The sequence below is a fragment of the Peromyscus leucopus genome, chromosome 4, assembly GCF_004664715.2.
Source record: "Peromyscus leucopus breed LL Stock chromosome 4, UCI_PerLeu_2.1, whole genome shotgun sequence".
Taxonomy (NCBI): Eukaryota; Metazoa; Chordata; class Mammalia; order Rodentia; family Cricetidae; genus Peromyscus; species Peromyscus leucopus.
Genome location: NC_051066.1, coordinates 103,489,797 through 103,504,009, shown reverse-complemented (window position 1 = coordinate 103,504,009; position 14,213 = coordinate 103,489,797). Strand labels below are relative to the sequence as shown.

The 14,213-nt window shown below is 53.3% G+C and overlaps 1 protein-coding gene across 8 annotated transcripts in view; it reads left to right on the top strand.

Moving 5' to 3' along the window:
- The window catches only part of Kcnip3 (potassium voltage-gated channel interacting protein 3), a 72,991-nt gene extending 63,443 nt beyond the window's left edge, over positions 1–9,548 (top strand). For 3 of the 8 annotated variants that reach the window (XM_028892742.2, XM_028892743.2, XM_028892746.2), the window contains 7 exons: positions 115–239; positions 659–728; positions 948–1,039; positions 5,661–5,768; positions 6,103–6,207; positions 6,844–6,906; positions 7,643–9,548. In XM_028892742.2, coding sequence (XP_028748575.1) covers positions 115–239; positions 659–728; positions 948–1,039; positions 5,661–5,768; positions 6,103–6,207; positions 6,844–6,906; positions 7,643–7,690 — 611 coding nt within the window. In that variant the 3' untranslated portion in view covers positions 7,691–9,548. The remainder of the gene's footprint in view (positions 1–114; positions 240–658; positions 729–947; positions 1,040–5,660; positions 5,769–6,102; positions 6,208–6,843; positions 6,907–7,642) is intronic. The other 5 variants (XM_028892744.2, XM_028892745.2, XM_028892747.2 and 2 more) reach the window with 3 other exon arrangements.
- Positions 9,549–14,213: the final 4,665 nt, after the last annotated feature.

The window sequence follows — 14,213 nt, the reverse complement described above, 5'->3', positions numbered from 1 at the left end:
GGCGGTGCAGGGGAGTCACACAAGGAGAGCCCCCCTCCCTCTCTTTCTGCCTGTGTCCTGGTTCCTGCCCACACCCCATGTCTCTCTGCCTGCTGGGTCTGTGTCCTCCTCCAGACAGCAGTGACAGTGAACTGGAGCTGTCCACCGTGCGCCACCAGCCGGAGGGCTTGGACCAGCTGCAGGCCCTGACCAAGTTCACCAAGAAGGAGCTGCAGTCCCTTTACCGAGGCTTCAAGAATGTGAGTGCCCCCATGTCCCCAGTCCCCATCAGAGCCTCGAGAGAGATCCTGGCCCACCTTCCTGTTTCCTACCCAGGAAATGGGGTCTTTGCAGGGCTCCTATGTAACGGAAGAGCTATTTGGGGGGTGGGGTTGAGCATGGATATTGTGAAAGCCACCATGCCCTTCTGTGACAGCCTCCAATGCTGGACCAGGCGGGACAGCGTTGGCATGAAGGGAGCAGCCTCCGCAACCCCGTCTACCCTGCCATCTGCCTGCCCTACCAAAGGCTTCCCTAGCCCGGGGCTCAGAGGGGCACATTGTGCCTCAGGCAATGGGCACCTCATCCTTCCAGAGGGTGGAGAGAGGTCAGCCCTGTGGAGTCAGGCATGGAGCCAGAAGTGGCCCAGGCCACTGAGAGGTGCGACTTCTCCCTGCAGGAGTGCCCCACGGGCCTGGTGGACGAAGACACCTTCAAACTCATCTACTCACAGTTCTTCCCGCAGGGAGGTAAGTCCAAACCCCGGGCCTCCCCGACTGCTTCCAAGCCCTGATCATGTCCCCTTTCTGGGGAGGGGGTCTGGGGACCGTTCCCACCTGCCTAGCCACCCCTTCCTTTTTGGAGGGCCTGATGCTGCTCTGACCTATCAGAGGGGACCCCCCACTGGGCATGAGCTCCGGGCAGGACTGTGTGAGACCGGAACAGACTTCCAGATAACCCAACTCTAGTCTGGCCCTTTCTCCCCCCAGACGCCACCACCTACGCACACTTCCTCTTCAACGCCTTCGATGCGGACGGGAACGGGGCCATCCACTTCGAGGTAGGTCCCCGCTGACCCCTGGGTCCTGCCCCCGTGGTCTTCGGAGTGGTTCCCTCAGTACCAACTTCTTAGGGCTGTTGAATGAGTCAGACTCGATCCCGGGCAGAGCCTTCCACATGTCACTCAGGACACAAGCAGACCGATGGCAGTTGGCTAGCTTTCTTTTCCATGCTGGGAGTTTGCCTCCAACTTAGTTAAGCCAGCCAGGGAAGCTGCCAGGACACCCTCAGCTAGCAGTGACCCGACGCAAATCTACACCTTTGAGGTCAAGGATTTTTAAAAATGTAGTCATCATGTATTTGGGGAGGGGCACACACCACAGCAAGTGTGTGGAGGTTAGAGACAACTCTCAGGAGTCGGCGTTCATCCACCATTTGGGTCCTGGGGATCGAACTCAGGTTATCAGGCTTGGCGGCAAGTGCCTTTAACAGCTCACCAGCCCTTGTTTTTGTTTCTTTGAAACCAGGTCTCTCTGTACTAATCCAGACTGGCTTCAAACTCGTAATCCTCCTGCCTTAGCCTCCAGAGTGCCGGGAACACAGCCATGAGCTACCACGCCCGGGTCTCACATGGCTCAAAGTGGGGTTTCAAGTCGTCGTTCCCTGACCTTATTACTAAGCAAGCAGGTCGGAAACACTCAGAACATGACAGCCTCCAGGCTGTCACCCCAGCAAGACACCATGAGTGACGGCCAGTGTTGCTCGGAGCGGGGAAGGAGAAGCCGGAAGCCCCCACATCGCTCCAGACAGCCTGGGCTCCCCATGAGCAGTGGCGTCATGGGTTCCTCCCAGGGCTGGCCACATGCAGTCATTTGAGACAGGCCCCATCTGTGGAGCCCAGGTCCCTAAAAATAGCCGCAGGAGAAAAGCTGAAACCTCTTCGGAGAGGACCTCACTGAGAGCTAGCCTGATCGATAAGTGCCCCAGCTTGGCTTCCAAGGCCAAGGACGGCCAGCAGGAAAGCGGTCTAGCAAGCACACAGCTCCGAAAGGCCATGGACAGCCAGGCCGGGGTAATAATAACTCGTCAATAATGCCACTGGGTTATTTTTACACAGCACCAGCCACAGTGGTACACCGGATGGGCCTGGGAGCCTGGGCTCAGCTCTGTGACCACAGCCCCTACCCCTACGCTCACCAGAAGGGCCAGTCCCTCTGTATACACCGGTATAGTTACCACTAATTTCCACTAACACCTGAGGCACCGGCATCATTGCACAGAGAAAACACAATGAGAACCGGGGGCCAGCCGGGAACTGCGTGGCCGCCCCGGGCTTCCCCTGTAGCCAGTTCCTGAGGTTCTGCCCTGGGACCACAGAGCCTCTTGGAGAAGCATGGAAAAGAATCCAGTGAGAGGTCCCAGCCACAGCCGTGTGGGAGAGCTTTACCTATCTGTCAACAAGCCCTTGGGTCAGCTTCTGGACCCTTTTGTGAGTCCACGGACCAGGAAGGTCATGGCGCCGGCCCCCTCCCGTGAGCATCACTTCCTGTCCCTGGGGACCCTTCCTAAATGACAGAGAGGGATCTGGGGGTAGGTGGTGTGTCTGAGAAGCAGGGCATGTCAGTGGCTGAGATGGGACCTCTGATACCTTCTCGGGTCATTCAGCACTGATACCTTCCAGAGCCTTCCACACACTTGTCTGTGTGTGAAATGAATCCCTTTGGTTTCAGTCCCCTGAGGAACTTCCTGGTTGTGGCATTCTGGGAAGCCTACTACTGGAAGGGGGGGGGGCCCGCACATATTTCCACTGCTCCATCCTCGGTGTGCCCCCGGGCCAGGATCCCAGGAGTCTAGAATGATCTTTTCAGGTGGGTGGACAGTGCTCTGGAAGATACTTAGCCCAACTCAACATCTCAGAACCTTCCCTCTGCAAATAATAATAATAATAATTATATATATAAAACTTCTCACTCTTGACGCAATGAAGGACAGCAACAAAGGCAGCAAAACTGGCCAGCCACAGCAGAGCCAAGCGGACGTGGTCCCAGGTCCCTCCTTCCACCTGCTGTGGACAGTGCTGGACTGGACGTGGGTGTGCCTTTACCAATCCATGCCACGAAGGACCTTTCTAATTCAGCTGGTTTATCTTACCAAACACTTCAGTAACTGTGGGTGACTCCCGGGTACCCAGCTTGGAAATGGCATTGGACAAGCTGCTCGGTTGGAAAGCGGAGCTCTCACGTGTCTGGAGGGTGGGGCCACCTCTTTGTACTATATCCCCAACCCCATAATGGCTTCCACGTTACTGACCAAGTTGGCTTCCCTAATATGGTGTGAGCTGTCGTCTCAGGTTTCTTAGCAGCTTCTTTATGCTCATCTGTGGGATCTTGACTTGGAAACCTGAATAAGCCCTGGGTGCCTCTTTGGAGCTTACACCTCGGAGCCTGGAGTTGAGACTGGTGGTGATCACACGTGAAATTATGCTGCTTGACAAATGAGGCCCTCCGGTGGCTTTGCAGGGACAGTCTGTCAGTCCTCTGTTAGCTGCGGGCTGTGTGGCTAAATGCAAGGTTTCTATAGAGAAGATAGGAGGGTGCTTGCGCCCCCTTGTGGTCTACTTGAGAAGGATCGCATCCAAACTAGACACCACACTTCTCAGCCTCCTAGAGGGAAGGTCTGTGGAGTGGACAATGTGGAGGTGGATTGTCAAGGCTTCAGGGATGACTTTGAATCTTCCTTGCTTGGGTAAACCACAGCAACACTTTCCCAAGCTTAAAAGTGTAAGAAATACCACCTCGTTTCTCCTTTGAATTTTTTTTTCATGACTTCTAAGGCCAGTAGACTGACAGGGCAGACTTTGGGAAAACTGGGTGACCCCCTACACCAAAAGCTTACAACTCCTCGGGTCTGTCCTGTTTAGATTTGGTGTCTTAAGCCTCCCTGAGCGCACACTTTTCCCCTCCTCCTCTTGACACCGGACTGCAGGGTTCAGGTTGTCGTGTGACTCAGAGAAAGATCTCCAGCTCCATCAGACCCGCCTTGGACCTGCTTTCTCTTCCCCTTCCCCAGGTCAAGTCCCCTGGACTGGGGACCTCCCTTAACTTCTCCCTGGCTTTGCTCTCTTTTCAAGGGTGCATCTCCCAGCAGCTCCTTGGAAAGAATGTGTGGGAAGTGACTTTATAGCCACTGGGTATCCCCCGGAAATACCTTTTCCCCTTCCTCTCTTTCGCCTGCTGCATGGATAGAAAGAACTCCAGGGAGGGCGCTTCTCGGGCATCATTCCCCCAGGGCTACTGTTCAACAAGCCATCAGATGACTCTGATCAGGTGTGGGACCTTATTGACAAGGATGGATGATTGATATTGATTGGTTTCTCCCAGTTGGCTTTGTGTGCCTCTCTGGAAACCCTCTCTTGGCAGGCAGTTTTGCTAAGCCTCCCCAGGAACTCCTGTGCCATGGGTTCAGCTGTCGCTGATCTCACACTGTGCCACTTGAAGGGTGGGGGTGGGGCCTGGGAACTTAGCGCTTTGCCTTCTGGGAAATCTTTCCTGATTTCTCTGACTCACTTTGCTGCATTTTCTCTGGTTCTGACTGTCCCCCGGGATTGATTCTCTCTCTCTCTCTCTCTCTCTCTCTCTCTCTCTCTCTCTCTCTCTCTCTCTCTCTCTCTCTCTCTGTGTGTGTGTGTGTGTGTGTGTGTGTGTGTGTGTGTACATACATGTGTACACGTGCACTTCTTGGAAGACCCCACTTGCTCCTCCAAACCTTTTCTCATTTTAATCCCTACCAACCAGCAAGCTCTTTCTGGTCTTGGATTATTCCTCTGTCTTCTTTTATAAACAGTGTCTTATGTTTTTATGTAAGGCATGCCAGGTTTCTAACCTCTGTATCTCCTTGTTTTTGTTATTTTTTTTTTTATTCCTTCTGGAATGTTCTGTTCCTTACAAATGGCTATTCTGTTTCCCTTGGTCTCTCCTTGTCCTATGGGCTTCCTTGTGACCAGAGAGTCTAACCTGGGAGTGGGGACCGGGTCCTTTGAGGCTTGACCCTGTCCCTCTGCAGCCTCCATTGGCAATTCCCCAGGATATCCCTTCCTTTCAGAAGAGCCAAAGAGGACCCCGTGGTGGGGAGGGGAAGAGGGCTTGCCTCTCATGCCTCCAGCTGGAATTTGTACACAGCAACTGTGTGAACATTCGCGTCTTGTCATGTTATCTGTCACATCCCACAGGTGACAGCAGCCGACCAGACTGAACACTGTGAACTTAGCTTGTTAAGTTAAAAGGGTTCAAGGACCTTTGACTTGTAGACGCTTCGTGGACTAAAGTAAAACACTCCCCTGTGCTGAAGGGCACCCCAGACAGCAGAAATACATGAAATGAGCACAAGCCACCAAACCAACAGCTGAGTCTCTGCTTGACTCAATATTGACTACCACACACACACACATACACACACACACACACACACACACACAGAGTTATGCATGTGCTCACACACATAAGGACACACAACCTCACACACATGCACACATACTCACATGCTGACCACCTGAAGGGACACATCTGCCACTCGACCGTGGAAGACCCTCCTGTGAAGGAAGGTGACTTTCAGTGGGAGTCACGTGGTGAGCTGGAAAGGGAGCCTCAGCCGTGGCTGCTGCTCACCCTCCCTCTCCTCTACAGGACTTTGTGGTCGGGCTCTCCATCCTGCTCCGAGGGACAGTCCATGAGAAGCTCAAGTGGGCCTTCAATCTCTACGACATTAACAAGGATGGCTACATCACCAAAGAGGTACTGGGTTGGCAGATCTGCCCGTCCCTCCTCTCCTGATGCCACTGGCCTGGTGACTCTCAGCCCTGCCTTGGGACCTTGCCACCCAGTCCCACAGACAGTCTGGTTTGGCCCAAACAGTTTTATGTCAAACAGTCCTATAGCTTCTTGTTTGGGAGACAGGTACATAAAAATCTCCTGGGAGTCACTGGATAGGAGGAGCCAGCTCATCTCTGTAGCTCCCAGGCACCTCAAATGCACTCACCGCTGCCCTAGTGGTAGCTTGGCCCTTGGAGGTAACACTCGAGACCCCCAGGCGCAGTGGAAGCAGCTCATGCAGCCCTCTGTCCTCCAGGAGATGCTGGCCATCATGAAATCCATCTACGACATGATGGGCCGCCACACCTACCCCATCCTGCGGGAAGACGCACCCCTGGAGCATGTGGAGAGGTTCTTCCAGGTATGTGAGCCCTGACCTTTGATGGGGTGGGGGACAACCCTAGTGAGCCTCTTACCCTGGTTGAGCCTTCAGCCAATGCCAGTGAAGAGATGGGATTGGGCTCCCCACCCAAGCTGATGGTCAGAGTCCCTTGGGGATGAATGAAGCCCAGGCCCTCTCCCAGGGAACTTCCTCTGGAAAATGAGGTCCTCTGGGCTCCTCGGTGCAGAGGCAGCTGGCACCCACACAGGGTCCAGTGTTTTAGTGCCTTTGGGACATACTTGGAGCAGGCTCTCCTCCTGCCACCCTACCTGAGTAATATTGAAGTTGCCTCCACTCTGAAGGGGCTGAAGGAACCAATGGTTTCCATTTTATCGGGGGTCATCCAGTGCCTCTGAAGTGCTGGCTTCTGTTCCAAAGTTGAGGGATTAGACAGGCACAGAGGGAATGCTGGGAAGCTAAGCTAAGGTGAGCCAGCAGGGAGCCCCCTAAGCAGGCCACCTGAGGAGTCACCAAGGGTAAGGTTGGCTGGAAAGGGTGGGAAATAGAGGGGCCAGGAGAACTGGAGGAAGGCACTCCCCCCACCCCCGCAGTGTGCTCAGGCCGGACTAGGGGAGGCCCTAAGGGAGATAGGCTCACCTTGGACATGGCTTGCAGAAAATGGACAGGAACCAGGATGGAGTGGTGACCATTGACGAGTTTCTGGAGACCTGTCAGAAGGTAGGTGGCTTCAGATGTTGGGCTTGGAGCCTCTGTGGTCTCTCTGTCTCTGTCTGTCTGTCTGTGTGTCTGTCTGTGTGTGTGTGTGTGTGTGTGTGTGTGTGTGTGTGTGTGTTTCTCTCACTTCCCCTCCCTCCCTCCTCACACACAGGATCCTGTTCCTGCCAGGGTACGGGGAGGATGCCATTAGCTATCCTCAGGCTCCACTTACTGGGAAACTTCCATCTTTCCTGAGTCCATCTCCTCTCTGTCCCCTCCTTCACCCAGTCCTGACCCCCCTCTCTCGGCTTTTCTCATGGTATCCCCAATCAGAGAGCAAATGTGCAGTCAGCAGGAGGGTGATCAGCCCAGTGCCCGTCCCCCAGACAGACTCACACTAAGGGAGAGGTACCTAGAGCTTTCCTGGCCCTGCTGCTGACCCTCCTCTGAGTCCTTGGGGACAGGAAACACACGCCACTGCCTCCTGCCTCTTGATGGCCCCCGGTCCCTGACCTGATTTGGAGCCAGGAGGGTTTTGTGCATCAGTGATGACCAGACCCTGCTATCCGTCCCTAGGGATGACAGGCTGCACCCTGCCACTTGGACTCTGGGACCAGCTGCTCCCCTCTTCTCTGCTCCTCGGTGCTCCATCTACCCAGTGAGACGTGGTCCCTGACAGGAATCTGCAGTCAGTCAGGGCTGGGGAATACCACGGCCCTGCCCCAGATCCTGACCGGCCTCTCCTTTCTTCCCACAGGATGAGAACATCATGAGCTCCATGCAGCTGTTTGAGAACGTCATCTAGGACATATGGGAGGGGACCCTGGGTGGTCACTGCTTCTCAGCCTGGAGAAGCCTCAATCCTGCCTCATATGAGCAGCCTCTATGAGAAACATTTTTTTCTAATATATTTGCAAAAACTGAGCAGTTTACTCCCAAGACAGACACACAGACACAGTCCCTCCATTACACACACACACACACACACACACACACACACACACACACACACACACACACTTCCTCTGGCTTGGCAGAGGAGGTGACAGTCAGAAGGCACCCTCGGCTATTCCCAGGTCAATAGATGAGGCTGCCTCTGGGGTGGCCAGCCCTGGATGTTACCCAGAAGGAGCTCAGAGTCCAAGAGTGCCTGATCTTTACAAAGCGAAGGTCCTTTGTGTCCTTTCTACCACTTGGGAGACCAGGCTACTCACTGCCCATGGACCCATGTCCCTAGGAAGTTCCCAGAAACCCTGCAGGGGCCAAGAGAGAAGAGGTCTGAGGAGGGGAGAAATAATGGTAGAAGCTGAACCTGTAGCTTCATGCTATGCTCGTCCGGGGTCCCGGAACCCCAGTGCCAGGCCACCTGTTGTGGGGTGAGCATCGATCGTGAGGGGCCACTGGGCTATGTCCTTTAAGAGCAGGGCAGGATCAAGAGTTTTGGAGAAGCTGGGGGAACAATTTGTCCACACTATTGGGTGATGGACCAGACCATCAACTGGCCCATGGGAATGTGATGGGCAGAGGTCTCCCAACTCCCAGCACCAGGCTGGCCTCTCCAAGGTCCTCTTTTGGTTCTAGGGGGAGGTCACCTGGCTCAGGGACTGATAACTAGGGAGCTGGACTGTAATGGGAAAGGCCTGGTAGGGGGCATCCCCCTCCTCTTCCCTGGCCACTTGCCACCCAGTTCCTTGGCACAGTGGATCGGCCATAGCTCTGTGGCGGCCCTTGAACAGGCTCATCCCAACCCATACAAAAAGCACAAACACCCTAGCAGATCAGGCCATGCCCACAAGGGGAAGCAGGTTGGGGGAGGCCTGGGTCCCCGCAGCCCTGACTCAGTGGCCTGAGGAAGATGCTCGGAATCCATCCTGTGCCTCGAAGCCTTGGGGTCTCACAGCTCTTTCCCAGCCTGGCTCGCCAACGTTCTAAAGCACAAACCCCGAGGACCGTGCTTGCCTGGGCTGCACCCCGGGGATGGGAGCCCCCGTCAGCTCTAAGCTGAAGCTAGCCATAAGGGATGGGGACCTGTGACCAGGCAGCAGGTCCACAGGCCCTCGGGAGGAGAGCTTCTCCTGCCTGCCCAGGCCTCCCCCATAAGGGACCATGTCCCAGGTAGCATGTTCCCCAATGGAACATTCCCAAAAATACATTCCATCAGCTGTAGCCCAGTCTCTGCTCAGGCCCAGCCCTGAGAGTCCGTGGGTGTTCCCCCAGAAGGCCAGCCCCAGGATAAGGGAGGTCCTTAGAGGAAAGGCAGGGTGACAGTGGCCCCCATACACAGGTGGACCCCCATCTCAGGGCTGCACTGACCCCATATCCATCCTGACTGGGGGCCCCCATCACCCCATCTAGAGACCATCAGCTTTCCCTGGCTCAGGGACCTCCCCTACCCCAGCCTGGCCCTTCCCAACGGGGTTCCTGTGCTTGTGAGAAGCCAAGGCCACAGGAGAAGGTTACCACTCTAACTGACCCCACCTCCTAGCCTCTGGCTGCACGCCCAACTAGGAGGGGTCTGTCCCCCTGGCAGGGACATAGACTGGCCGCATGTCTGCATGGCAGAAGTGTCTCCCTTGGGTGCAGCCTGGGAGAGTGGTTCCTGTCTCAGCGCCCACCAATATCCAGTCCTATATATTTTAATAAAATAAACTTGATAAAGGAGATGGACTCTCTTCGGGTTTATCTGAACTGTCAGTCAGTCGGTCTCTCCCTGCTGCTGTTAACTACAGCTCCTGCCCAGTAGCTTGATGGTGAACGCTGACAGATGGCTTTGAGGGAGGAAATATCCAGAAACCCTCCGATTCCCAGTGTGACATCAGGAGAGGGAAAAAGGCATACACCAAGGGCCCTGGGGACCTCCAATGGATATCTGTTCCAGCCCTGGAGCTGGGAACACACAAGACTGTAGGACACAGCGGCTTTCTGCGAGGTCATTTATATTTCATCTCCAGATCATTTTTCTTCCCGATTCCAGAAAGTTACTTCTGGGTGTCCTCTGGCAAGGGAAGGCAGGCCATGTGGAAAGGAAGCAGGAAAGAGATGGCAGCGTAGCTTGGACCGGAGCACTTACCTGGCATTCATAGAGCCCTGGATTTGATCCCTAACCCCAGGTAAACTGGGTACGGTACCACATGCTTGTAATCCCAGCCCTCAGGAGGCAGAGGCAGAAGGATCAAGGATCAGCTGCATGGTCAGTTTGAGCCCAGCCTGGGCTACATGAGACTTTGTAGATTCGTGTGTCGAATAGCAGAGAGAGGACTCACTCCTGCCCAGGGGTGGTTGGAGCACGGTGACCAGGTGGTTGTTTGCGACTGAACAGACAGATGCTTGGAGCAGGGAGGTGATGGGGTGGAGGGTATAGTACCTGGCAAGTGGCCCCACTGGACAGAAGATTGATGAATGGGTGACAGAACAAGACAAGGACTGTAAGATAATCCCAGAGGGTCCTGAGCCATCCTTAACCACACAAGGCAGCCAGTAGCACCCCGTGACATTCATTGGGAGCAACAGCTATGGAGTCAGTCGGCTGTGTGACCAGGACAAGTCACAAGATCTTAGTGCTTCACTTTCCTCCCTCGTGAAACAGGCACAGGAAGAGAGAGACAGAGACAGAGAGAGAGAGACAGAGAATCAGAGACGGAGACAGACAGAGACAGAGACTGTGCTACACTGCAGATTCAGGCTTACATGAGCACAATGTTCAACCTGACAGTGGGTTCAGGCCTCTCTGTGAGCTGGAATACAGAGGCTCCAAAGGCTGCTTCCATGAAACGAGGTTCCTCTCTGCCTCTGCTCTCTGTTGTGAGCCATGTCCTCCTGCTCCCGTGGGATCTTCTTTGTCTCTGAAGGACACACTCCCTAGAGGAACCAACTGCTCTAAGCACTTCCTTCTGGGTGTGCTAGTTAGCACATGTCATCTCAGCCCCTAGGATGCTGAGGCAAGAGGATTAATGCACGAGTTTGTGGACAGTCTGGGCTACACTGACTTCCAGGTCAGCCTGGGCTGTTCAATGAGACCTGTCTCAGACAGGAAGACAAAAACTGTCCTTCCTGCTCAGTCCTCTGTCCAGCTTCTTACCAGCCTGTGGATTGGCGGCTCATTGGGACAGATGTCAAGGCTGATCCAAGCAGCTCTGGCCAACAGTCCCCATTCACGGGCCAGCACAGGGTCTGGGCAAGAAGGAGGTGGGTGTGGGTCTCTGAACAAGAGCATCTTATCCCTGCAAACCTACCCTGAAAGTAGAGATGGATAATGTCTCCAACACACAGTTCCAGTAATTCCTAACACGGTACCATGCCTCCGAAGGCCTTTGACATCTTTGACATGGGCAGAGGTCCCATGCTTCCACTCGGGAACTTTCTGCCTCATTCTGAATATAATGTCACTGAACCTCAATTTCCTTATCTGGAAAAAAAAAATCCTTGATTCATACTTTGACAATTGAAGGTTGTCTGTCTGTTTTGAGACAGGGTCTCACTACGTAACTCAGTCTGGCCTCCTCTTCAGAGGCCTTCCTACATGCTGACATTTTTATATATTATTTCCCATTCTATAGTAGCACAACTCACACTGATAAGTCATCAGATAAAGGACATTGTGATGGTCTTCAGTTTCCCTGGTTACCCCAAACCTCCTGTGGGGACCAGCTTGCTAAGGTGGGAAAGTCTACACCAGTAAGACCATAGCCAGAAATCTAATATCCACATGTCCCATCCCTTATACCACCCACCTCATCATCTGAGTCCAACAGAAAGAGGACCCAGAGCAAGCCTGTCACCTCCCTGCCACCATGGCCCCATGAAGTAGACCTCTCATGACCTTAATAACACAGCATGGGGGAAGTGAGGTCCCACCTCATCCCCCACCCCCATGGCACTCAGCTATACAGCTTCCCAAAGAAATGGCCAGTCAGCCTTTGAGAGGCTTCTCCCCGTGATTGTTCACACAACCTGCAATCTGGTCGCACTTCCTAGTGTTCTGTCCCTACTGACCACCAGGGGGAGACGGCGCCATTTCTCCTTTCAGCGGCTCTGACTCGAGGTCCCAGGGGAAGACTTGGAAGGAAAATTGTCATTTCCTTCAGAGGACCAAAGACATTTTCCTATTTCTACTTCATCCTTCTTGGGATTTAAAAAATAAAAAGCGCCACTCATGGAGTGTATCGAGAAATAATTCCATAAATGCACCCAGAGTAAACCAACCTGGGGGAGGGGGGGACATAGCTGTGTCCTGTTTTATTAGCCAGGACACAGAGAACCCCTCACACACATAACCCCTTGGCCTTCTCTTACCTTGGGGGGAAAATATCTCAAGAATCTCCCTCATGACTGACATCTGGCCCCCTGTGAGCCTCAGGAGGCAGGTCTGCGGGAACCCTGGGAAGGAGTGTGGAAGAGCTGAAAGGCAGTTTCTCATGGGACTGAACTTCAGAACATCCGCACCCTCCCCCTTGGAGGCAGAGTTCTTTGTGCGATCTCAGGACTCTTGAGTCTGATCTTTGTTCGGTGACCTGGAACCTTCAGAGACATCAGCTCCAGCCTTTGTCCTCCAAACTCAGGTTACCGCCGCTGTGGCCACCCTCAGAGGCTATGCAGCAGCAGGGCCGCTTGCTCTTGGTGAGGTCTCTCCACTGCTGGTCTGCTCTGCCTGGCGTCTGCTTCCTTCCTCCGCATGCCTCCTTCCCAGCCCTGTCAAGCTGCCGTTCCCAAACCTAAATTAAGGGAGACACTGAGCTAGTTTCCAGACCCCATCCACACACGAGGCCACAGCCTGAGGAAACCAGGGTGGATGCAAAGCACTCTCTGCCACCAGGAAACTCGGGTCTCACAGAGACACTGGAAGGCAGGAAAGAAGTGCAAGGCTGGGTGATGGGATGGTACCCGGGCCACAGGGTGGGAGATGACGAGTGTGAGGGAGGATCCAAGGAGTCCTGCCTTCCCGAAGAGCCATGTCTAAACAAGAGCAGGCACCCGGAAGATGGGTCTAAAGGTAAGGACTTGCTGTGCGAACATGAAGACCTGGGTTCGGATCCCCAACACTCACATAAAAAGTGTCATGTGGCACACACATGTGACCCCAGTGCAGGAAGATAGCGAGAGCTCACTGGCCTATCAGTGAGATCCAGGTTCAGTGTGAGACCCTGTCTCAAAAAATGAAGTAGATCCCCAAACTTGTCCTCAGGTATTCTGTCATTCTTGGGACTCTTGCAGTCAGTGTGACATTTAATCAAGTCACCTAGAAATTGTGCTTGGTTCTCTCTCTTCCTAATTTCCAATAAAACTAGATATTCAAAACTAACTCATAAACATTGATTTGAAAATTCTCTCCATATTCATAACAGCTACTGCCTCCTCGTAGGTCTTAGACATCACTCTGCTTGACTACAATGTCCCAGGAACTTCATGTCCCATTTGCTTCTAATTCATATGCCTCTCTACCAGCAGAGCACACTCTCTGAGTGAGGGACTATTTTGCCAGAACTTCGTGCTCAGGACATTTATATAACAAACACCTTCATGTTTAAAAAAGGACACATCTAAAGGACACTGAAGACACTGTCCACAGTCTTTCTTCTGTGAATGGCCCTTGTCTTCCACCGAGAACGAGCATCCTGTAACCGAGACTGTGTTACAGTTTTATAAGTCCACAGTTGAACACACCCAGCTCTAAAAGTCAGAAATGATAGGAACACAAGTGTGTTTCCTGATGGGCCAACTAAGTGCTAGGAAAAGGGAAAAGGAACCGCACCAAGTTCTGACTGTCCCCTCCCCTCAGGCAAAGCATCTCTGTGACAAGCACCAGGATCATGCTCTTTCGGGTAATCCGGGAGTTTCACTGAAGCAATACTGTAAGAATAAGGGAATTTAAATTTTTCACGTTTGTGAAGCTCGGAACGTAGGTTTCTAAAACTGTATAACTGGCCTCAGTCAGAGCGTTTGTCTGAATGAAGATTTATTTAATTACAGTCACAGCAGCCATATGGGATGGGGAGGAGTAGAGCATGTGGACCTTGAGGGCGAAAGCCCTGAGTTCTCACTTCGCTTTTCCAGTTACTGGGACCTGAACACTGACTTGTTTGACAGAGCCAGTTTCCTGTACGTGAAAAAAACAAAAACAAAAACAAAAAAAAAAAAAAAAAAAAAAAAAAAACTTGCTGGCCGGTGTTGGCGCATACCTCTAATCCCAGCACTCAAGTGGCAGAGGCAGGTGGATCTCTGTGAGTTCGAGGCCAGCCTAGGCTACAGAGTGAGTTCCAGGAAAGGCTCCAAAGACACACACACACACACACACACACACACACACACACACACACAAAAGATGGAAAGTG